Source organism: Amborella trichopoda, chromosome 5 (assembly GCF_054954075.1).
Source record: "Amborella trichopoda isolate Santa Cruz 75 chromosome 5, AtrichopodaSantaCruz75HAP2 v2.0, whole genome shotgun sequence".
NCBI lineage: Eukaryota > Viridiplantae > Streptophyta > Magnoliopsida > Amborellales > Amborellaceae > Amborella > Amborella trichopoda.
The window spans coordinates 9,210,545-9,234,871 of NC_142340.1; the positions used below are offsets into that span (position 1 = coordinate 9,210,545).

The 24,327-nt window shown below is 33.8% G+C and overlaps 1 protein-coding gene across 1 annotated transcript; it reads right to left on the reverse strand.

Moving 5' to 3' along the window:
* Positions 1–1,793: 1,793 nt before the first annotated feature.
* LOC18443710 (TMV resistance protein N) lies at positions 1,794–10,940 on the reverse strand. Its single transcript, XM_020673150.2, is given in 6 exon segments — positions 1,794–2,245; positions 3,062–3,613; positions 3,720–4,959; positions 5,083–5,364; positions 5,516–5,970; positions 5,973–10,940. Coding segments are annotated over 4 exon segments (2,382 nt in total). The 5' UTR covers positions 6,472–10,940; the 3' UTR covers positions 1,794–2,245; positions 3,062–3,613; positions 3,720–3,813.
* Between the last annotated feature and the right edge of the window lie 13,387 nt (positions 10,941–24,327).

Sequence of the window (24,327 nt, forward strand, 5' to 3'; positions counted from 1 at the left end):
ATTTTATTTTAAATTTTTTTTCTATAAACTATTTTGACAACAAAGTTTGGATGTCCAATCCTCTATTAAACTCGTACTAGTGAAAAATATAAAAAAATAATATTTTCAATAAAATAAAATGATTAAAATACCTCTAAAATTTTCAAGAAGTATTTTGGTCCTTATATTTTATCAAAAAATTATTTTTAATAATTTTTATAGGTGCGCCCCAATGAGAAGATGGCACATTTCATATTCATACTATTTGTATTAAAAAACCAAAAATAAAATACTTTGAGACTTCAGATCTAATATCAAACGATAAGTGGCTATCTTGATCAAAATTGAACGGCTGGATGGTAGAGGAAACATAGATCTTCTGTGTTGTAGGGGAAGTATAGAAACATTTCCTTTTTATTTTATCTTATAGTGTTATTTCAAGCACATAAGAAGCGCTTTGTATTTCTTTATTGAGATTCTCACTAGGTTGAAAAGGCTCCCTAAATTTAAGGGTAAAAAATTGTAGTCCTAACTTCGGTTCAAGCTCGATCATATAATATTTCCACATAATATTGAAATTGTTCTAATTTAAAGAATAAAAAGTGTATTGTGGAAATGAAGAAGTTCGAATTAATTGCAGCTGGAAAATTAAAGAAGTTCCTACGGCATGCCAATAATCAAAACGAGTGTGTTAACTCGCCTCATCCAAACGACTCGGCCGTTGGTCACGGTGAGTCACTAGACCAAATCGTACATGGACCAAAGGCCCTAAATAAATTTAGAAAAAGGAAATTTTAAAAAAATAAAAAAATTAGTAAAAGTAAAATAAACAAAAAGCAGCTTTAGAAGTTAAAATAAGCTTAAAGGAGTAGAGAAACAAGGGATTTAAAAAAATTCAAAAACAAAAAATATAGAAATCCAATCATATTTTAAAAAAATTATATAACATTTATAAGTTTTTACAATTTTTAAATTTACATTTTATATGCCCGGAGTGGTATATACAACTCGGAATAGGGTGATGTTAAGTTACTTGCCTGCCCTACTCGGAGTGCACACGGGTGAGTTCGGTCACCTGATTAAATGAATGGTTGAAATAAAAAACCTAAAATACACTATTTTAATATTGAAATTTCTTCATATAGATAATCATTGGTAGTAGAGATTATGGACTAGTGAAACTTTATATCCAAAATCAGAATACGTGCAATAATAAGGTGCGGACTCACAAGAATACAGTGGTTGAGCACAGGCACTAAAACATTTACCTTCCAAATAAATAAACAAAGGCCTCATTTCTTCAGTCTTTGGCACACAGAAAGTAAAAAAGTGATCTTCTATCAAAGATTTGATAATTGCTATGTTCACATAAAGTTTTCCCAAGAAAAAATTGACAAGTGTTCATTTTTGACTGAAGTGATAACGCAAATTGTTCTTTTGGAAAAAGTAAGAAGAGGGCATGTTATCAAAAATTTATAACACTGAAACATCCAAAAAAAAAAAAAATTTACAACCGTGAAATCATCAATACCAGTGGATCAAAGTGTGATGATGCATGTAGATATGAAGATGAATAAATTTTATAAAATTACGGTTCTTATGGGTCATAGGTATTAGGTTTTTAGGAGTTTTCAGTTAAATATTTGAAGAAATTTTTGGATTGTTGACTTTTATCTTTTTTGGAGGAACCACCATTGTACATCTATCTTCAGAATAGATGAGTGATGCCTTGGGGGATGTCAAGACTTGACATATCCACAAATTCGAAGAGGCCATTATGAGACTACCCTACAATTAACCATTCCACAAGGCCATGTCGAAACCCCATTGAGGCAATTTCTCTTACTTGACATATCCACAAATTTACTATGCATATTGAGAAGAGCAACCCCCATAAATCCATTACAAACCAACCCAATATAAAAAAAACCCTGAACCAGTTCCCCTGATTCTCTTAGCACAATCCTTAGAGCCCAAAGAGTAGAACAGTTATATCTCCATGAACGAAGTTCAAAAACTCCACGATCATGGCATTATATAGCACAATATCACATCTTGGAAATTCATAAAAAACACAATTTGCGTTCTCCCGAATTTTGCAGTATAAATCAAGCATGGCTTTTTGGACAAAGGGGTTTGAACTAGAAGTAGAGAAGATCACCTGTATGTGAATTTACTTGCCTAGAGTTGCAGCTTTGAGGCTTGAACAAGCCATCAAATGGCTCAAGAAGCCAAATTCATATGGTAAGAAGCCATGAATTTGCAGCTGCGTTACAAGAATTAAGCAGTTTTGAGGTTGGGTTGAGTGAGAATAAGCAAAAATAATGGTTGTAAATGAGACGAAACTTGGTTCTGGAATTTCATCGAACAACTGTTTGGCATATGAACAGGACCACATTTCACATAAGCATAACAATTAATTTAATGGTTAATGAGGAGGTTTCTGAGAGGAATCCTGGTTTTATCAGAAGGCGATGGATGGGTTTTATAGCTAGTAAAGACCTTTATCCTGCAACAAGTTAAGATGCTAATCTCTGATCTAATAGAACAGACATGTAAATAGAAGAAGATCCTTTCTATTTGAAAGTTGTTTTCACTAAAATTGTTGTTGAATTTCTCAATCAAATTACTCCACCCAAACGAGGAAATAACCAAAAGCGTCATAAAAAGTGACAGCTCAACCTTCTGTACATTTGGCAAACTCATCATCTTTGCCATACCCAAAAGAACAACTGCATGTTTAATGAACTCATATATCTATAAAATTCTTCAGCTATATCAAGCTGGCACGCCCCCAGGCAGACACATGGGAGGAGAGAGAGAGCTATAGATTTTCTTTAGTCCAAGTATAAATCAAGCTGTGCTGCTCAAGATTAACTATAATTTTTTTTTAGCAAGTCTTTTGTTTATAGGAGGCATTTGGGAATCAATAGAATGATAGGAAGGAGGCAAAAGCACGTATTTCATTGAAACTCATTGATAAAAACACAGCTGACATTGAAGTCATTTGTGAATCCATCTGTTATATAAAAAGAAAGTACAATTTAGTAATCGAAAGTTCGAAACCAAAAATTATTGGTACCTTATGAAATGCTGAGGCTGCAAATTTTCATCGAAGATACAATGAATTGAAGAAATCAGCCAGTTTTTCAAAAATGGAATCCTCGGTGTCTTCTGGTTTGTATATAAAATGGATCCCTGCCGCCTTCAAAAGAATGCTCGGCGATGTCATCGATGGCCCTAATTCATTTGTGGCTTCAATTTCACAAACGAGTTCAATTTGATCTCCCCCCTACCATATGGTCCACTCGACTCACACTATTCCAGCTAGCTCGAATAAGGAAAAAAATAATAATATTTTCGTGGTTTCCCTGTATCAACTGATAACGAACTTATATAAAGTACCATACCTTCCCTCTTGAGAGATATCTTAACATCATGCGGCGAGTGAGTGCAACCAACATCATGGGAATGAACAACAAGGCACACCATTTCTCTAATATGAAGGCCTTTTTCAGAGGCACTATGCACGACACAGTTTGCTTCCTGTACCAATCTGGATTCTCGATATCCTGAACCAATTTGGAACCTTGCTTCCAGTAACTCTTAACCATCTCAAGCTTGTAATTATTTCCTACATATACAGAACAATAAAAAGAAAAACAGAACTTAGCGGTCGCAGATGTAATGGTACCTCAAAAACCAAAGAGCACGAATTTCTTGCAAAGGAAGTAACACACCTTTGGTGGCCTCCATGCCTGAGGGTTGCAACCAATCAAGTACAATGTATTCAAGGATTTCAACCCACTGAGGCCATGTATCTCACCCAGTCTCTTACAGTTTATGAGTTTCATCATCAAGTCGAGAAAGGTGAGAGAGGTTTGGTATGATTTGCAGCAATGGGCAGTTGGAAGCATCTAAAGTCCTCAAAGTGGTCGGAAGATCCTCGATAGCTAACAGCTTGCCACAATCTTTAACAGTTAAACTCATTAACTTAGGAAGGTGAGATAGCTTGGGTAAAGTTTGCAAGCTTTTCCATCTGGAAGCATCCAGATATAACAAGTTGGTGGGAAGATCAGGGAAATCAACTAGATGATTACCAAGACTTAATCGCAGCTCTACTAGTTTAGAAAGGTGAGATAGCTTGGGCAAGGTTTGTATACTTTTGCAGTCCCAAGCACCCATATCCCTCAAACTGGTTGGAAGCTCAGGGATAGTTACCAATTGCTCACAATTATCTATGTACAGTGCTTCTAATTTAGAAAGGTGAGATAGCTTGGGTATGCTTTGCAGATTCACACAACTACTAGCATCCAGATGTTGTAATTTAGAAAGTTTAGATAGCTTGGGTATGCTTTGCAGATTCACGCAATCAATAGCATACAGATATTCCAAACTAGTGGGGAGCTCAGGGATAGCTACTAGCAGCTTATAATCACTTATATTCATCTTATTTAATCGAGAAAGGCCCCTCATGCTACTAGGCATGGCTCGGAATTTGTTCCCACTGAGATTCAAGCTTCTCAATGAGGATAACATTTCAAGGTCATCTGGGATCATCCCCTGCAGGTTAAAATATCTTGCATCCAATTTCTCCAAGGAGCAAAGACCTGAGAAAGTAGATGGGAGCCTTGTCAAACTAGTATTGAATCCTATTTTGAGAGTCCTTAAACTTGTAAGACTTCCCAAGCTTTCTGGGAGCTCTTTCAACTGTCCATAGTGCTTGTAGTCACAACTCACATCCAACTCCTCGAGTTTCGCTAGTGAGCCCAACGAATCTGGCAGTTTCTTGAGGCTGGAGCAGCGTTTAAGATCCAGATAGACTAAATTCCTTAGAACACCTATGGAATCAGGAACCTCAACCAACTTCGAGCAAAATTCAAGAATCAGTATCTCCAAGTTTGGGTATAGAGAACAATTGGGAATTCTCTCCAAGTTACCGCAACTTGTGAGTTTAAGAATCTTCAATTTTGGGAAAAGCTGTCCAAAAACAGATGGTTGGCAAGGAAGATATTAGCCATGATAGTTTTTCAATTATGCAAGATAAAAAGTAGAAAAACGAAACAGTACAAGACGATGTTAAATACAAGTTAAGCTCCCCACCTGCTTGTTGTTGCCATTTGACAAGTCAAAGACAGCATCACTTTTTGACAAGTCAAGGTGAATAAGATTTTCAGGCCTAAAATCATCAGGGAGGGACCGCAAAGGAAATCGTAGCCATTTTAGCCACATCAATTCTGATGAAAGATATTTCAAACTTCCAATAAGACATGTGTCACTGATGCTAAGTAGCTTCAGATTGGTCATAGATTTAAATGCTTCGGTTTCCAAACTCTGCTCCTGTCCGTTCCCCTTGAGCATTAGGCTTCGAACTTTACTAGTTCCCTAAGTGACAACAAAAATAAAAGTTAGACAAATTCTAAGATGCTAAAATAATGATGTATCTAAATTAATCGCCATTGATAAAATAGAGTCCAATGGATAGAAGAAGTTCTACCCAAGAAGAGAAAAACGAGCTTGGTTAGGAAATCCTCACCTTGTGATTCTTCAACATATCAAAGATTTCATCTTGATCCCACAACCTACTACGGCTTCCAGGATCATCGAGATTTTCTAGTTCAACAATACATCTGCCCATAGCACGGATTTGGTCATGCATCCGCAAGCAATTCCCACCATCAATTTTTATAAGACACCTTTGCAAGGGCCTGTTTATGGAAATTGAAGCAGGGAGTCCACAACCTTTCCATATATCGATTGTATAATCTTTGTTCTCTCCAATGAAGAAGCATACAATGTCGAGAAATATTTTCTTCTCTTTTTCATTCAAATCATCATAACTTATTTTAAGCTTTTGCATGATATCTTCTTTTGGAATTTTTTTCAACTCAGTTACTGTATCTTCCCATTCTTGAATAGTTTTCTTGTCACATAAGTAACTTCCCAACACTTCAAGAGCCAAGGGAAGCCCATCAAGAGTGGATACCACAACCCAAATGCATGCCAACTGAAAAGTTGAAGAGATTGTGTGTTATTCAATCCCTCAAGCTTGTAGATATGATGATTATGTACTCTATTACGCACATTCAATACATGCTCATCCCTGGTGGTGATGATGATCCGACTTCCTCGACAGTGCCAATCACTTTCACCAACTAATTTTTCAAGCTGCTTGTGGTCACTGACATCATCCAATACCACAAGTGTTTTCTTAAAACCAATTCTACTCTTAATAACATTGATGCCTTTATCAACAACATGTATGTTTGTATCTTCTTCATTAAACAGATCCTTGAGAAGATGTTTCTGCAAGGTGACAACTCCAGCATTTGTTCGTGATTCTTCTCTAATATCTGAGAGGAAGCAGCTGCTTCTGAACCTAGATTTTATACGGTTGAAAACTTCCTTGGCAAGAGTGGTCTTGCCAATGCCACCCATGCCGCGGATTGCAATCATCCGAACATCATTACAATGAACATTTAGGAGTCTCATCACATCAGCAACCCCGGAATCGAGCCCAATAGGGTGATCAGCGACATGTAGTGGTGTTTTGTGCACCAACTTCTTAGAAACATGCTCAACAATTTCATCTACCAAATTTGCTTCAGTCCTATAGAATATCCGTCCTAATTTGGTAATTTAGAAGAATTTTTTTTTTTTCTTTTTTTTGAAAGGGCTCTTTTATGAAAAGTAATTGAGCAAAAAGATAAGTGATGGAACATAGATATTGATTCCTAACACTATTCCGTAGCTAATAAGTTGGACGTATTTAAGTCCAAAGAAGTATTTCATGCTAATGAAGCCCAAACAGCACATCAGTCTCCATTTCATATATCTATATAAATAATCGAAACAACACATTAAAAGGGCTCAGTCCCATGAATGCTTTCCGTGGGATATCTAAAACCAAATAAATGGTACTTAACGTAGTAATCAAAACCGGACCAGTTGACTGGTCAAAGCTCCAACCGTGCTTTGACCAAATCCAGTCTAAAGCAAAAACCTATGGTCCAAAGCCAATCAAAATCAGTACTCGACTGGTTTTGACTGGTCCGACTGTGGCTTTACTCCATATGTTTGGCATTAAATGTCATAGAAGGTATCTATCATGAAATATTCTTTTACATTGTTTGAAATAACAAATCCTTCATATAAAAATATGATATACTCGTCTATCAATTTAATAATGTATTTTATAAATTTATAACTTCTTTAAAATTAGAAAAATTTTAAAGCGTGAGGTTTGTGTAAGGTACCATCTTATACTATACAAGTAAAGTGTGCTTCTAAATTTTTTTGGAAGATGTAGTTTTTGGGTCAAAAACCTTACGATGGCTTGAAAGTCCATGTTCACCCTAAATTCGAATTTTAAATTCTAAAAATGGGAAAATTTGAGCATATCTATAAACATTTTAAAATCTTGAAAATAGCTTGTTACAAGACAAATAATTTGTAGGACTTTAAATTCTTTCTTTTTTTTCTTTATAACATACATATTCTTTTTATTTTTTCTTTATAACATATATCTTGGAACTTCAAACTGCTCTTTTCTTCTGGATATTTGATGCGCAACTTACTTCTATAGTATTAAGTTACAACGTTATATAAACTTTTCTCTTTTTTAAAAGGGTAATGCATGTATAAGTTGCCCATCTCAATACAAGTAAGGCTCATCTCTACATTTTTTAGAAAGATGAATATCTAATTCATAAAATAGACAATGGCTTTAAAATCCACGTCGAACCGTAAGAATGAAATTTAAAATTCTAAAAAAGATGCAGATTGGGTAAATCAATAAATACTTGAAACTCTTGAATAATAGAAGGTATAGATAATTTGTTATAAGATGTACTTAAAATTATCTTTTTCCTTTGTATCCGTACATGTATATCAACCTCATATAAAAGTTTTCCTTGAGAGGTTTAAATTGTATAAGGAAACAACATGTGGCAAAACATTTCCCAATCCCATAGGAGTGTATTGTCCATCTACATCCCACGAAAAACTCATACTACAAATATTTTCTAAATCCCCAATTTGGAGATGTAACCTCTAGAACCAATTAACCTTCGTTAAATGAGGAAAATAAAAAATAAAAATGTAACCAATTATGTATTTTGAGACTTGAGACATTCAGGATGACTCCATTTTATGCTCTCTCTGAGCTGCGCAGGCGAAGTTTCAAATAAATTTCTTGACTTTAAAATTGAGAGGTTAAAATTGGTAGGGAGGGAATGAGCAAGTTGCAACGTATAATAAGCAGTCTAGACAAGGTACCTACCCAATAATATAAGGAAGTCAGCAGTCAATCTAATAATTTAGATGAGGAAATGGTTATCGTCAACTGGTTTCGGCTCTATTAGGTAAAGAGCATAGCTTTAAAGTTCAGAAAATGAAAAATTGTAAATAAAAATGGGAAATGACCATGTGAGACCGTACCACACCCACATGTGTAGGACTTTCAAGGATCACCATTAAATCTGACACAAATTTATAAAAATGTCAAATCCCACATATAACTTTTCTAAAGATTTGTGCCAAATTTAATGGTGATCTTTTGAAATCCTACACAAATAAGTGTGTGTGGGAGAGTCTCATAGGATAATTACTCAAATAAAATATATAAACTTTAGCTAACATAGATCATTCAAAAAAACTTTATATAAGGTGTCAACCTTTATTCTGTACAAGTAAGGTGCACCTAAAAAACCAAGAAGGTTGTTCCATTCTGGAAACTCGACCTTGAGATTCATAGATATGAAAAAAAAAAGAATTTCTAGTCCTAAAAATGGTTGTCTTCTTCCACATTATCTGGACTGTCCAATTTCAAGATTTTCAATTGATTATTAATCTGCTTGATCATCACCATTTGTAAACTTTAAATTTCATAAATAGAGGCAACAATAGATTTTCATATCATTACAAGGCTTTACGACACCAAAATTGTACTTTTAACATAGTTTTGAGATACACCTAACTTCAATAGTATAAGATTGAGAGCTTGTATAAATCTCATCCAAAGCACCACTTTTGCACATGGGTGCGGTTTGTATAGATCCGAGGCTCTAAATAATCAAAGTAAAGCATACCTTCAAACAGTGTCGAGAAAATGTAGTTTCAATGTTGGAAATCTTTGTGATAGCCTCAAAATATGGGTGAGGTTTGTATAAGGTTGCAACCTTAAACAATCCAATTAAAGTGTACCTCCAAAATTGAAATTCTAGTGTAAAAAATTCTCAAGATTATCTAAAAATCTATTTTCATATTTAATTATAAAATTTTAATTCCAAAAATGGTTAAAATCAAGTAGATCTATAAACATATGAAAATCTTGAAAATGGACGGTCGAGATAATGTGTTGCAAGATGCATTGTTTCTAGGACTCAAAATCTTTCGTATTTTTTTCTATATTCACACATTTCGATGTCGAGATTATCAATTAGTTTCAACATCAAAACAACATTTTTTGATGGATTTTTGAGGTGCATTTTTAATTTTACATTTTAAGGTTGCAACCTTATGCAAACTTTTTCCTTAAAATATACTTTCATCTCGAATTATAAAATTTAAAGCTTCAAAAATAGTATAGATTGGGCAGATCTATAAAAACTTAAAAATCTAAAAATTGACGGTCCAAAAATGTGTTAGATGATGCACTATTTCCAAAACTTGAAATGTAATTTTTTTTTTCTCATATCCAAGCATCTTGATATCTAGATGATCAATTTGAGAATATTTGAGCATCAAAGCAACCTTTTCTAGAAAAAATTTTAAGGTGGGCTCTAATTTGATTGTTTAAAGCCTCCTCTCTATATAAACTATTTCCTTTGCACATTGGGTCCAAAATTTTCCACAGCATATCGTCTGGTCTCTCATTTTCATAAATAGTTGGGCAGTATGGCAAAAGAGAATACGCGAAGAAGTTCATTCAATGTTGAGCACGTATACAATGCTACCAAGGTAGCATAGGTTACTTCTACTCCTCAATTCGATGACTTGGAAGATTTTTGCAATATAAAATTTTGGAAATTATTTAAAAATTATTAAATGATTATTTTTAAAAATAAATTTACACTTGAGTTTTTAACACTTAGATCTTACTATCTAAATATTGGAACGTCTCTAATTCAATTGGGAGACATTGTTTCTTTCAAATGCAAAAACATAGTACTAAGATTTTTTTTATTACGGTTAATCTATGGGTCAAAGAAGTTACATCCCCGAAATTTGGGGTCCTAAAATTAATTCTAGATAGGGTATTACCCATGGGAGTAAATGAAATCCTTTGCACGTCACAAAAAAACCAAGCAAATACTCTGAAAAATGAAATAAACAAAACTAGCCAATACGCAGAAAAATTATGGGAAAAAAACCAAAAAAGGGATAACCCCATGAAAATTCCTGAAACCGATGAAGCTGATAAATAAAAAGAAGAAAATAAAAATAAAAATAAAAAAAACGGAGGGAGAGACTTGAAGCTTGTGAATAATGGCCTCCACCCTTAAGCTGTGGAGACCGATTGCTTTCAATGCGTCCTCGCAACGAGTAAGGAAGGGGATGAAGAAGTTTTGTTAACATAAAAAATAGAAAATAAACAAAAAAATTACTGTTGACTTTAGGGTACATTGCATTGCATTATATAAGGTGGGGAGCATAGGCATCTGAAATATTTTAAAGAAGAAATTCTAATGGTTATATCTAAGTACTCATAGTTCAATTTTTTCTAAATAAACGATCATACGGTAATAACTAGTTGGATCCCAAATATTCAGTTTGAAATTATTTTCCCAAGTATCTCTTCTTCCTGAAGAAATATTATAGTATGGTACCTCGAGAGCATGGTATCCCATTCAATGTATAGGGTGTATTGCTTTATTTGAGGTGGGCCATAAGCATTAGCATTATTTAAGGTGGATCCTAAGCATTTAAATGTATAGGGTGCATGACTACCTTCTTTCTTTTCTTTTTTTTTTTCTTCCTTTTTTTTTTTAATTGTCAAAAAAAAAGAAGACAAACTAACTCGCAGGGATAGTTGTCACCCTCATATTTGCCCCAATTGCTTTGTAGCTGCAAATATTTGAAGGTTTTGGACATGAGGTTCAGGTTGAGTGCCTACCAAATAGAGTAGGAAACTGAGTTCATTTACTGTACCGTGGATTAAGAGACAAAGGAGTCAAGGGAAATCTCAAAAATGGAAAGTCCAATGTATTTGAGCGTTGGTCTCAGTTATCATAGGAATCGTTTGAGGGTTCAAATGGAGTACAAGATTTTGCTAAAGGAAAAAATAGTTTATATAATGATGCAACTTTATAATGTAGAGCTAGGGATGCACTTCAAAAGTTCATCAGAAAAAGTAGTTTTAATGTTGAAAAGACCCTTTTATTGATCTTCTCCTCGATGCCGATGACTATAAAAAATAAAAATATTTAAAGTCTAAAAAATAATGTATTTTACAACATATTATCTATATGGTTCATTTTTAAGATTTTCATATGTGTATAGATCTACTTGATTTTAATTATTTTTTAAATTTAAAATTTTATAATTAGATATAAAAATAGATTTTGAGATAACCCTAACAACATTTTACATCAAAATTATATACCATGATAAAATTTGAAGGTGCACCGTACTGCTACACTTACCTATGCATCCGTATGCCAACTGCACCTTTTGCCAAATCTCCAAATGTTAAAATACATGAGGGGATTCAAACTTAGTTAGAGAATTAGGGTGGTGCCTTGAGCAAATGCGAAAATTAGAAATTGAATTAGAGAATTAGCGTTTTTGTTGTTGTTTCCCAATGAAATGCCCAAAGTAATGTACATCCCTCATTTGATAACAATTTCTACCAGTAAGATCCATTTGAAAACAAAATTCCCCTCTGCATGAGAAGAGGTTTTCTCGCTCCAATTTGAAAAGAAAATAGATATTGTCTATCGTTTTAACATGGAAGATGTATATTGCAATATAAATATTTGAGAAAGATAGATACAATATTTACGATAAGTCTCGATATAATATAAAATTTATTTATATTATTGACATCTATCATTTTTCTATAAAAAATACATCAATAAATTCATTTATTTAATAGAGATTGAGTCTATTCAAAGAAATCTTTACAGTAATCTGAAAATACCCAAGTTCGAGAACACCCATCTCAGGCACCGTTACGAACCTTCTTTGAAATCCCTGAAATCTGATTCGAAACTGTGCCTCTGTAAAACCACCTCCGATAAATATCTGAACCAGTTATCTGAAACTGCCCCTCTAAACTCCGGCATCTGCAGACCTGCTGCCGCTACGATACGTGCATGAGAAAAGGGCCGCCGCCCCCTGTGCATCAGCTTTGATGCCTTAAGTTGATTCCTCTTTTCTGCTTAACCTTCTGTGGTCTGTTTCTTTTTTGTTTGTCAGCTCTCGAGAGAAGGGAGGAGCTCTCTCTCCTTCCTTTAGCTTTGGTGCCTCATGTTGATTCCTCTTTTCTGTTTAGCCTTCTGTGGTCTGTTTCTTTTTTGTTTATCTGCTCGAGAGAGAAGGGAGGTGCTCTCTCTCCTTCCTTTAGCTTTTTGTCTTTTTCTTCTCTGCTTTCTCTATTATTTCTCAGCTGCTCATTCTTTTTCGCAGTTTTGGTTGCCATCACAGTTTTTCTCACTGAGCCCTATATTTTGCAAAAGACGGACCTTTAGAGAAAGGGGTGGTTTGTGGGTGGTCTTGTGTTCCCTAGTGACCATTCCTAGAGAGAGAAGTGGCGTAGAAACGAGAGAGAAGAGAGAGAGGGGTGAGAGACAAGTATGATGGTTGTGTTCCCTTGTTGATTTCTTTTTTCTTTCACCCATGGAATTGTTTTGTCCTTTTTTTTTAAAATTCTGTTTATGTTCCGATGGATCATCCAGTTGTGATGGACCATCAAGTTGGGATCTTTTCTATATCCCCCTCTAAATACGGCATCTAAAAACCGCATGTGAAAACGAACAATCAGCCCCATCTGGAAAAATTGCCTCCGCCTGTTTTTGCCTTTGGATTTTGATCTCTCAGTCCAAATCTCTGTAATCTCCACTATATATGTTTTTGCCTTTGGATTTTGATCTTTCCGTCCAAATCTGTCTGAAATCCCCAGGTATTATACCCTTTCAAACTCGACTATATATATATATATATATATATATATATATATATATATATATATATATATATATATATATGAAAATTTGGTCTAAAAAAAAGAGTAGGTTTAATAAGTTCATCTTCGTGTTGTTTATTTTTATAATCCATTCTATTGTTCTATCGAATCTATCTCAAGTTCTGTTGGCTATTCCATGTGTCATTCTGTTTTTTCAGTTGTCTCGACAGTTTTTCTGTCTCTGGTGAAGGTTTGGAATTATGGAATTTTGTCTGATTGAGGAAGTCTACTGTAAGCCTACTCTGATATAGTCATTTGTTTCTGATGCTTGATAATATGTTGCTAGTCGTATCTGCTCTATTTGAACCTTTTGTTTTTGAGGCTTGTTGATCTGCTGATTCTTTTGTTGATCAAGCAATTTGAGCATAACAACTATTGTTTGTAATGGTCATGCTATGCACCCAAAGATTCAACTGTTCGTTTCCACAATTAGTGTTCGACCTCCCCCACTATCTCTCACAACATCTTGAGAGTTTGAAGGGGAGTGTGAAAAAAAAGTATTATCATATTAATATGGAAGGTGTGTGTTGTAATCTATATATTTGGGAAGGGTAGATCAATATCTCGTATTTATGGTAAGTTTGGGTATAGTAGGATTTATTTTTATTATTATCATCTTTAATTTGTCTATAAAAGACATGTACATACATTCATAAATTTAATGGACACTGAGTCTCTTCAGAGAAACCTGAGACTCTCACGTCTAGAACATTATCTAATTTTCAGGGCATACTTTGCATTTTTATTTTCAAGGCATACTTTGCCATTTTTGCTTGTACTTAGCATGTTGTTTAATACGTAACTGTGATGAAAAGATAAAGAAAAGAGCAATCTTTATGATGAATCAGAAAAATTCTCTTAAACTCAATGGTATTATCTCTGCACTATTAGCCCATGGTTCTAACTTTTTCTTTTTATTGACTTATAAACAATCATTCTCAAAACTAGTATTTTTGCATGGTTTTTGTATGTTTACTTTGACGTGTTGTTTGAGCATAATAACTCAGAGATTACACTCTTTGTGATGGAAGAGAACAGTAGCTGGTTGAAGTGTTTGAAAACTCATCCGAGTACTGAGTACTCGGGTTCTTCCCCCTGGCGAGTCCGAGTAACCTCGAGTTGGGGATTCTAACTTGGGGATCTCAAAATAAATTCAAAAAATCCTAAAAAATACCAGGGAATGTCTTTATAACATGTGTTTTCATGTGTTTCAATATTTTGGCAAAGATTGGAAAGTGTTTTGGCCACCAATACTTAATTTGATATTTTCTTTTTTTTAAGATTATTTCTAAAATGCTGTCAGTGACAAATTGATTTTTTGAAAATCTATTTTTCACTAGTTTTTTAAAACTCATTTTGTTGTGTTTTGCTTAATTTTACTTCGAAAAAATATTCCCTATATTTTTTGGCTGCTACAGTACTCGACCCAACTCAGGCCAAGTAGTCGGTTCGAGCATTGGCCATGTACCGTGCCCGAGTTGCAGTTTCGAACAATGTCTGGTTGATGCTATCAAATATTGTTACCCATTCGTAATTTTGTGGTAGTTATTCAGTTACGGGCTTATACTTTTCTAGAGTAAGAAGTCATCGTAGATTTCTTTGAGTTTTTGCAGCCAAAGACATAGGAACTATAATAATTTAGTTTTGGTCTATAAGCTCATTAATCTTATTCTTGGTCTTGAAAACCAACAAAGTACAGGCAAGACATTGGATCTTATATTTATATGCCGTGATTTTCTATTTTCCCATTTTTTGAATACTTCTGAATTGTTTCTTGCTGTTAATCTATTTTTTTATAAGAGTAACGATACTATGAGATCCTCCCACACCCATATGAGTAAGACCCTAAAGGATCACCATTAAATTTTGACACAGATATCTAGAAAAGTTATCAATAAACCCATTCACCCAAGTCCTACACCTATGTGATAACTGTTTTAGAGATCTGTGTCAAAATTTAATAGTGATCCCTTGGGGTCCTACTCACATGGGTGTGAGAGGGTCTCATAGTGTCATTACTCTTTTTATAATCCATTTTTCTATATAATTTGTTTCTATCTTTTAGAGACTTTTAATGATGTTTATAACTTTTACGTTTTACTTGTTTTCACTTATTTTAAACTTTTTTGTGCATTTTTTTGGGTAATCTAAGCTGTTTCTGGGCTCGTGCATGATTCCAATGAGTGCACTTGAACTCGTTAGAGTTATTGGGCTCAAGCAGGGGCAAATCTTGGGCCCGAGCCACGTTTTTTAACATTGATAATAACCGATGATCTTTAGGATATTCTTAAACCATCTCATATAATTTACAATGTTATGGACTTGTGACATGGGCTTGAATATCACATTAGGATCTTTGGGGAATTCATAAACTATATTGTATAATTCACATTGCTATGACATGGGCTTTAACATCACATGAGAAGTCATTTTTAGTATTACTATTACATATATATCTCATGGTTGCAACAACATAAAACTTCTAATTGAGCCCGGATATGTTTGACTTTTATTTAAAACTCTCTCATATAACTAAAATGGGTTTCTTCTAAGCAAAGCTTGCTCTAGAACATTGTTTGACTGCATGTTGTGCAACTTAAGGTATTGTCTTTTCATAGAAAATACATGCAATTTGAGCAAAATAATAATACCAAACATAGGATTATTGACCTTTTATAGTGAGATTCACCACATTTATCTGGTCCTATGCAGCCACCAAGTGTGTGGAATGCCGCCTTCTTTAGCCAATGAAACTCTCCCTGAAATGAAAGCTGGGATGGGTTTTTTTCCTGGTGCTGGAGTTTTGGATATGGAAAGGCCAGGTTTTCCTGTTCTCGGAGCCCCAGGCGCTGGAGCATCAAAGATTGATCCAAACCAAAATCTGTGCCCCCGTCCTCATCGATTTTGTTTGACACCCATACTAATAGTCAAGCCAAATCTCCCACCTGTATGCTTTTAGTTATCTCTGCATAATTTATATACATGATATTTGATTTGGGCGTAGGCTTGTCTATACTATGCATTGTTATGGATTTATATGATTGATAAATTTCTCATTTTTCATATTCTACCATAATGCGTAAAACTTTTCATGCAATAACCAAGGCTGTTTCTCATATTGCGCAATCCAACTGAGACTTGATTACTTCTCTTCTTTCTGAAATCTGCTGCAACTAATTATATTTACTATGGAAATTGCAGTGCACACTACATAAGTACCATTTACTAGGCAAGTTATTGGTGCTAGTTGAATTATGTCGAGTGAGAGAGTTAATTAATCAATCTTATTTAATCTTATCCTTTGTTTTTCTATGTAGCTGTTCTGCATCGGATGGGTTGCCATTACCTATATAATTTTTTAATTAACATAATAATTTCTCTTGTCTAAATTTTTTCCATAGCTTCCATGCAATGTTGATCTTTTGATGATGTCAAAGCATGCGATCGGCTTTGATGGTTCAACCATTGGCTCTTCATCACCCCTTTGAGGACCGATCCAAGTATGTTTCCCTTCCCTTCTTTGTTGTTTCTCCATTCATGAGATGTAACACACTTCAGATAATTTTTTCTTCCTGGAGATTGCTATTACTGAATACTGATCAACACTCATGAGAATTGTCAAAAATGCTAAAATAGCATAAACACTTCCCAGTGTTATCTCAATGGACTGTTCTGCTGATTATTGGAAGTTTGGGCTCTAAACATTCATTTTGGTTTTAATGCATGGTTCTAAGGAACAAGAACTTCATCTTCAGCATACCATTAGAGTTATTGGCTAGAAAGAAAAAAAAAAGAATCTGTATCTTATCCTATCTCAAAACACTCCCTTGGCACCTGCTTTGTAAATTCACCTTTCCAAGTGTCAACTATCCTACATGGTTTGGTGTTAATCTCCTGCCTCCTCCATTACCTGATTCTTTGTTGTGCCATGTTGCTTGTCGAGTTACTGATCTCCTACCTCTTGCATTACCTGATTCTTTCTTGAGACATGTTGCTTGTCTACTTACCCTTTTAATGCCTTCATCGCTTGTCACCTGTGAAGGAAATGATAGGCACAGTTAAAAGGAAAATGTTTATATAAGGTGCCAATTTCGAACAAAAAAGTATGACACATAAAAAAACTACTGGAAAAATGTTGTTCTGCAGCCAAAAAACCTACAATTGATTATCTTGACCTCCAGACATAAAGAAATCAAAGAAAAAATATTTTCAGTCCTAAAAATAGTGCATTTTGTATTACATTGTAAAATATTTTCGATCGTCTACTCAATTTACACTATTTTTAGAGCTTTCAATTTTACAATTACGATTGACAATAGATTTATTGTAGGGCTTTTGGGCATTGGAACTACAGCTTCCAGCAAAGTTCGGACGTGCATCTTCCTTTGATTATTTAATGTTACACCCATGACTAAATTCCCTAACAAATCAATCGCCCAAGATGAGGAAAGCTGATCAAGTCCTAAAATGAGCCTGATTCATTTGTTTATTTCGCAAGTTCTATTATGACAGTTGCATGATAATTTAGGGACCCTATACAATTTCTACAATTTCTCCCAGAGTACGAAACTGTTAAGAACATACTACCTAGTTGGATGTGAAGTGAATTATTCCTTCTGCACAAATTCAAGAAAATCTTTCTCAAACTTTTGAGCAGTCGATAGATTTTGGTTGTCCGATTTCACATTGGATTGCTTGGAGTGAGAACTCCACATCTGACATGGGTATTTTTAACCTTGTTCTAGTAATGTAAGTAGTCTCATTGAATAATGCCCCTATGTTATATGCTCTTCGTCTTCAAGCATGGTCAATGATAGACCCTGGCTTTTTTATTTTACATTTGACCTCTATTGCTTTTGACATTTTTGTATCAAAGGTAAATGGTCTCATTGCATATTTCCCTTAATTTAAATGCTCTTGTCATTCATCCATTGGAGATACAAATGTCAACACAGGGTTGCCCTAATTTAAGCAATTGGTGAGACACACATCAGCTGATTCAATCAGTAATTTACCACAAAGATGTCACTTAAAGAGGGGCAATATATTTGAAACAATTTCAAGCTTTATCATTGTATTTCTCACAAGTAGTACCGTTATCAATTGTACAAATGTACTTGTGTGTATAGGATGTAATATCTCATTATCAATAAGAGAATCTCATGACAACTATTCAATCTCAGAATATCAGCAACCAACGGATAGATCCACAACAGAGATATTTATTGTTATAAATTCATAATTACTTATTTTTTCTCTCTATCTAACAAGGTCAACAACCAACAGAGACATTTATGGTTACAATATCAATTTGTCAAGAGTTTTGGTGAATTTTACCTTCTCGAATTTCTCTATGTTCTAAATGTTGGAGTTAACAACACAATTACTTATATATACATTATGAACTCATTGGGGAACCCTTTGATACTTTGTATATTGATAGAACAAGGGAAACTCATTCTATGTCAGGAAAAATTGCCCGAATCAACTTGAGACGTTTAGCAGGCGAGATTACAAGTGAGAAACTCGGAATGAATCTGAGTTCTTTGTTTATACATAATTTTCTTCTTTTTCTTAATATAGAAAAGGTGTTTCCTTTTGTTGCAAATTGTTGTATGACCTAATAACTAGATGTTTTCAAATCCCATTACAAATACTTTAAGCACAACATAATAACTAGGTGGTCTCAAATCCCATTAAAATACTTTTAAATTCTTATCAATTTTTTCACACAAAAAGTTTGACAAACTTGTGAAGATTTGTCAACTTGGTTTCTGATGATGACTGTCGGCCACTGAATTTCATCTTTTCAACACTGGGCAAGACTAATAAGCCACAGAGACATTGGAGTCATTTTTTCTCCCTATATTGGTATGTAGGCCTCAAAGGCCTTTCTAATCAATCTTAACACAGTATCAAGCTACAACCCAAAAGAAGAGAAACTCACCTCATAATATCACATTAGTTATTGGACGGCCCAAATGCCCATCATCCCAGACCCAACAGGAACATAACTTGAGCAAGATTTTGAACCAGGTCATATTTTGATAACAAGAGCATGCACCATCGGAGGTTTAAGAATTCAACAAATTAAGCATGTTGTGCATGCCAACCATAAAAACAAAGACTCACTTCAATTCAAAGATAAACTACAGGTTTGTAGAAATACAGTACATGGAAACAATCATTCGAAGAAACAGAGACATTCATGATATCGAAATCTAACTCACATGTTAATGGAATAATGACATATAGCAAGTTAGTGTCATGCTATATCTTACAAAGAATAGATTATGAATACAATACGAAAGCAGTGGGGAATCAAGGACCCTACAAGTTTTTGGTAAAATTATCAGTGACTAACCTTAGCAATGACAGCGCAGAAGCCATTGGAAATTTATCTAAATACATCAGTAAATTTTTCTGTCATATCTGTTTTAGAGAATATGCATTTTCTGCTTAAGAGAATACACTGAAAGGGTTGGAAGTATTATTCTATAAACTAGACTAAAGTTCCACATACTTGTTAAAATTTTCCCGAAATCATGTTTGATGGAGGTCAAAAACTTCAAGCATAACATGCACCAAAAAAATCCAGAGTCAGAACTACATGAAACAATAATGTTTTGGAATATTCATCAGCTTCTGAGATTTCTTGATTGATAACTTTTGAGGATCATGAATAAATAAATCACCTTTTGCCAACAGTTATTACATAGGTGATCCAAAAAATGGAACTACAAAACCAATCATAAGGGAATATTTTACAGGATAGATGTGAACACTTGAAATTATCCTGGACTAAAAGCAGTCTGAGTAAAACACCAATCACAAATTACCTTCAACCAACCATGTCTGGAAAGAGAAAGGCAAAGTTTTGCACTAAGAGAATTAAAAAATAGTAAACTACATGAACTTGAGCAGAGTAGTTGTGCTCAAAAACAAGGAAGAATGTCTAGCATTATGTCATTTCTGATTTTAGCAATAAAAAGCTATTCATAAGTAAACTTTAGCAATACAAAGTTATTCATAAGTAAAAAAAAGAAAAAGAAAATGGAAAGCGACTGAAAAACATAGTAAATAAGCAACGTACACAGTAGTGATTCTATGGTGGGAGCAATAAATAACCGACAGTTAAAAAGATAACAAATCCCAGCAAATACTTATCAGTCATCTGGATGATGAATCCTCCAGAAACATTTTCTTACAAATTCCAACTGAACTAGGAATATAAAAAACCGTTCATACACGACGGATTTCCGCATGCTCATAAACTCTGACCGTATAACATGGTAAATGGAAAATACAAGTGATAGTCATCATTTTTAATCCAATATATCACAATCAAGGTCAATACAACCAGTTTAATTTTCACTAGGCGATCATTATTGCCTGCGGCTTCAGCTTTACTCATGGGTTTCAGTGAAGCAACAAAAGTCTATGAAGTTGATGAAAATAAAGCACTTCTACGAATCCACGAATCACACATAACAAAATTAATTAACAGAAATGCAGACCCCATAAGTTGAAGTTCCATAATCAAACTTGGCACACTCATGGACCTTAATATGGAGGACCATGACCACATCATATTGGAAACATTTCATTTCAACATCTGCCCATATGTTAAGTGGTTGTGGGGTCATACGCTTCAGAAAGTCTAAACAATTTTTATCAGAGCATATTTAACCTTTCTGACATTGCTGGAACCACCTTTGTGACCTACAAGAAGTAGAATTTAAAAGTGAGTAATGCTTTTGGAAAATTTTAACCGATTGGGGAAATGAAAAATGGCCCAGTTAAACTTTACCTCCTGTCTATAAGGTCCAATTTCTCTAGACTTCATGAATGAGGGAATTTATAACTGAATTAGGATCAGTGGCAACCACTTTGAATGCTCTTTCAAGCATGCTCTTTCTAAAAACTAATCAGGATATATTTACATATGCAAACAATTTACACGAAAAAATTACTCAAGCATGGTCTTTCTAAAAACTTGAAATTTTAGAAAAAGTTGGAAAGAAGGAGAGGTCACAATAAATTTGAAATTTTAGGATAGTTTCACTCTCTAAATTTTTTGAAATAATTTCTCTAAAATTTATTATGTGATATAGTTTTTCTCACTAAAACTTTGAAATTTAAGATGGCTTTTCTCTCTAAAAATTTTTAGATAGTTTTTCTCTCTAAAAAATTTGAGATAGTTTCTCCCTCTAAAAATTCATAGGTATTTTCTCTCTCTAAAATTTGATATTTTTTTATCTAAAATTTTAAAATATCTTATCTCTATAAAACCTAAAATTTGTGATATTTTATCTCTCTAAAAATGTTTGGGTATGTTTTCTCTAAAATTTGACGGGGTTTATTATCTATAATGTTAAGATACTTCTCTCTCTCTAAGACTTAAAATTTGAGATAGTTTCTTTCTCTAAAACTTTTGAGATATTTTCACTCTTTAAAGATCTTTAAGTAGTTTTTCTCTCTAAAATTTGATATAATTTATCTCTCTAAAATTTTAATATATTTTCTTTCATTAAAATTTAAAATTTGAAATAGTTTCCCTTTAAAAAAAATTTGAGATAGTTTCTTTGTCTAAAAATTTTCAGGTACTTTCTCTCTCTAAAATTTGATATCGTGTCTATCCCCAAGATTTTAAGATACTCCCTCTAAAACTTAAAATTTGATATTGTTACTCCCTCTAAAAGTTTTGAGATAGGGTCACTCTCTAAAAAATTTAAGATAGTTCTTTGCTCTAAAATTTTAAGATATTTTCTCTCTCTAAACTTTATAATTTGAGATAGTTTCTATCTCTAATTCTTAGGGATGTTTGGCGAAATTAATTGCAATTATAAAGTAAGTGACTCCGGTGTGTGCAAATAAACCCGTGAATGTAGTTTCCCACGTCTAGAAATGTGGTTATATTTTCAAATGAATTGGTCCAATTTGTAGTAAACAATTTTACCTTCGTACTCTATGAGATCTAATCTCCTATTGTTTCTGAGTAGCTCAGTGGTCGAGCGGTTGGCCGTTAACTGATTGGTCGTAGTTAAAAATGAACGCGTCAGAAAATTACCTCAATTGGACTTGATACACTCCTATCTGAAAAGGTTTATCTCAAATCTTATAAATATAGGAACCTTAAGGCTATGCACTCTTCAATCACAAAGATCAATGTGGGGCCTCAAAATAACTATATCGGGCATGCTTACTCTATGCTTAAGGAATTGGGGCGTGCCCTCTCTTTTTTCTTTTACCAATTTTTTTTTTTTTTAAAAAAAAAATAAATAAAGCCTCACCTTATAACTCATCGAAAATTGCTATTCAAGTATTGAAAAATATTTATATTTATCATGTTGTATAAAAAAATTAGGATTTCACACTCTAAAAATAGTGTATATCGTAACAAATTATCTAGACCGTCTATTTCGCCCTAAAAATAATTGTTCATAGATTCTTAATATCTATATCATTTTTAGTTTTAAATTTCTTTGTCGGTATTGGAAATTGATTTTAGAACTATCTTGGAGATTTCCATTGTATTAGACGAGGCTTTATTTTATTTTTAATTACATAAAGCCTTGGCCTTATAGAAACAGCATTTTTTATGACGCACTATAGATAGAGAGGAAGTAATATTGTATGGGACAACTGAGAATTGCATTGTCCCATACAATATTTGTAATTTTTGTAAATACAGTGTTCAAACCGTGCACAAAATCTTTCTAAATTTTATACCAATGACTAATTTAGATTAAGAAATGTCAAGGTTGAAAACAAGACATAGATTAATAAATGTCATCTAGACTTTATGGGCCTTTCACTTTGCTTTGTCTTTATAATTTTTATATCATAACTTGGAAAAAGACATTATCCCTATTTTTTGAGCTTGGAACTAAGCAAGTCATAGAGAACCGAGTCGTTCCATGTAACAAGTATCAACGAATCCTGGCAAATAAGTGAAGGCCCAATTAAATATATCAAACGCTTAATCCAATTTAAAGTCTAAAGAATTTGCCCTTTTCGACTGAAAGAGTCTGTTAGATTTCCAAATCTTCTCTATCTTAACAAAGAAAGTAAAGTTTAAAAAGATGGAAATATACACGTAACCCATTTTACTTTTGATATTAGGAGGTCACAATCATCACTGAATGTTAGATTTGAACTCGGGTGGTTGAGAATGTGTCGTTGTTTAGGTACAAAGTTCAAAATAAAATTTTTCGAATGTTGTGACATATTATTATCTAATATTTAAAAAAACAAATTGGTGACTCGAATCGGTCACACTCATACCTGTGTCGGATTGGAGGATCGGTGGATCGGATAAGAAGAATCAACGAAATTAGTAATTTTTTCCCAATTATTAAAAGAAATAATTCAAGAAAGAACTGATCAACCTTTTTTTTTTTTTTTTCTTTTTCGCTTGACTCAGTGAAGAATTGGTCGGACTCGGTATAAGAATCGTTAGAATCGGCAGTTCAGCAAAAAAATCAACGAGTCTACTATTCTGAATTGGCCGAATCCCGGCTTTTTACCGGATCTAGGACGGTCATGGCGAATCCCGATCCGAATCGCCCGACACCAGATCAGGGCATCGATTTTTAAATCACTGCTTTCATTTATTAGATTTTACATCCAATTGCTAAAAAATAATCGTGACCTTATTATATCAAAAATAAATTGTGTTAGTATACAAACTCTAAAGAGATATATGTAAGCTTTTAACTGGGTAACGTTCAAAATCAAAGTTTAACTAAACTCTCTCTCTAGCAACATCATGTCTCAAAAAAAAAAAAAAAAATGTGGGGTAGACTTGTTTGGTATGTGATTATAACATATTCAAAATAGAAGGGCATTAGAATATTTGTGGGGACACAAAATGGCAGGAGTATCTCTAGAAGCTAGAATCTTGAATTTTGAAGGATTCCATGTTATTTGATTTCAGCTGCTTTGGGTAAAGTTTAGGGGAATTGGGGGTTCTAAGGCCTTTATCAGTATTCCAAATAACTTCTTTTTTAATGTTGACTTCCTTTAAATATGGAAGTTAAGGCCTAGGTGCTATGAAAACAAAGTAACGTTTCACCTTAAATCCTTTTTTGGAATGTACGAAATATCCATGATAGATCTAAAACCAATTTTCAACACCGATTCTAAAATTTGAAGCTCAA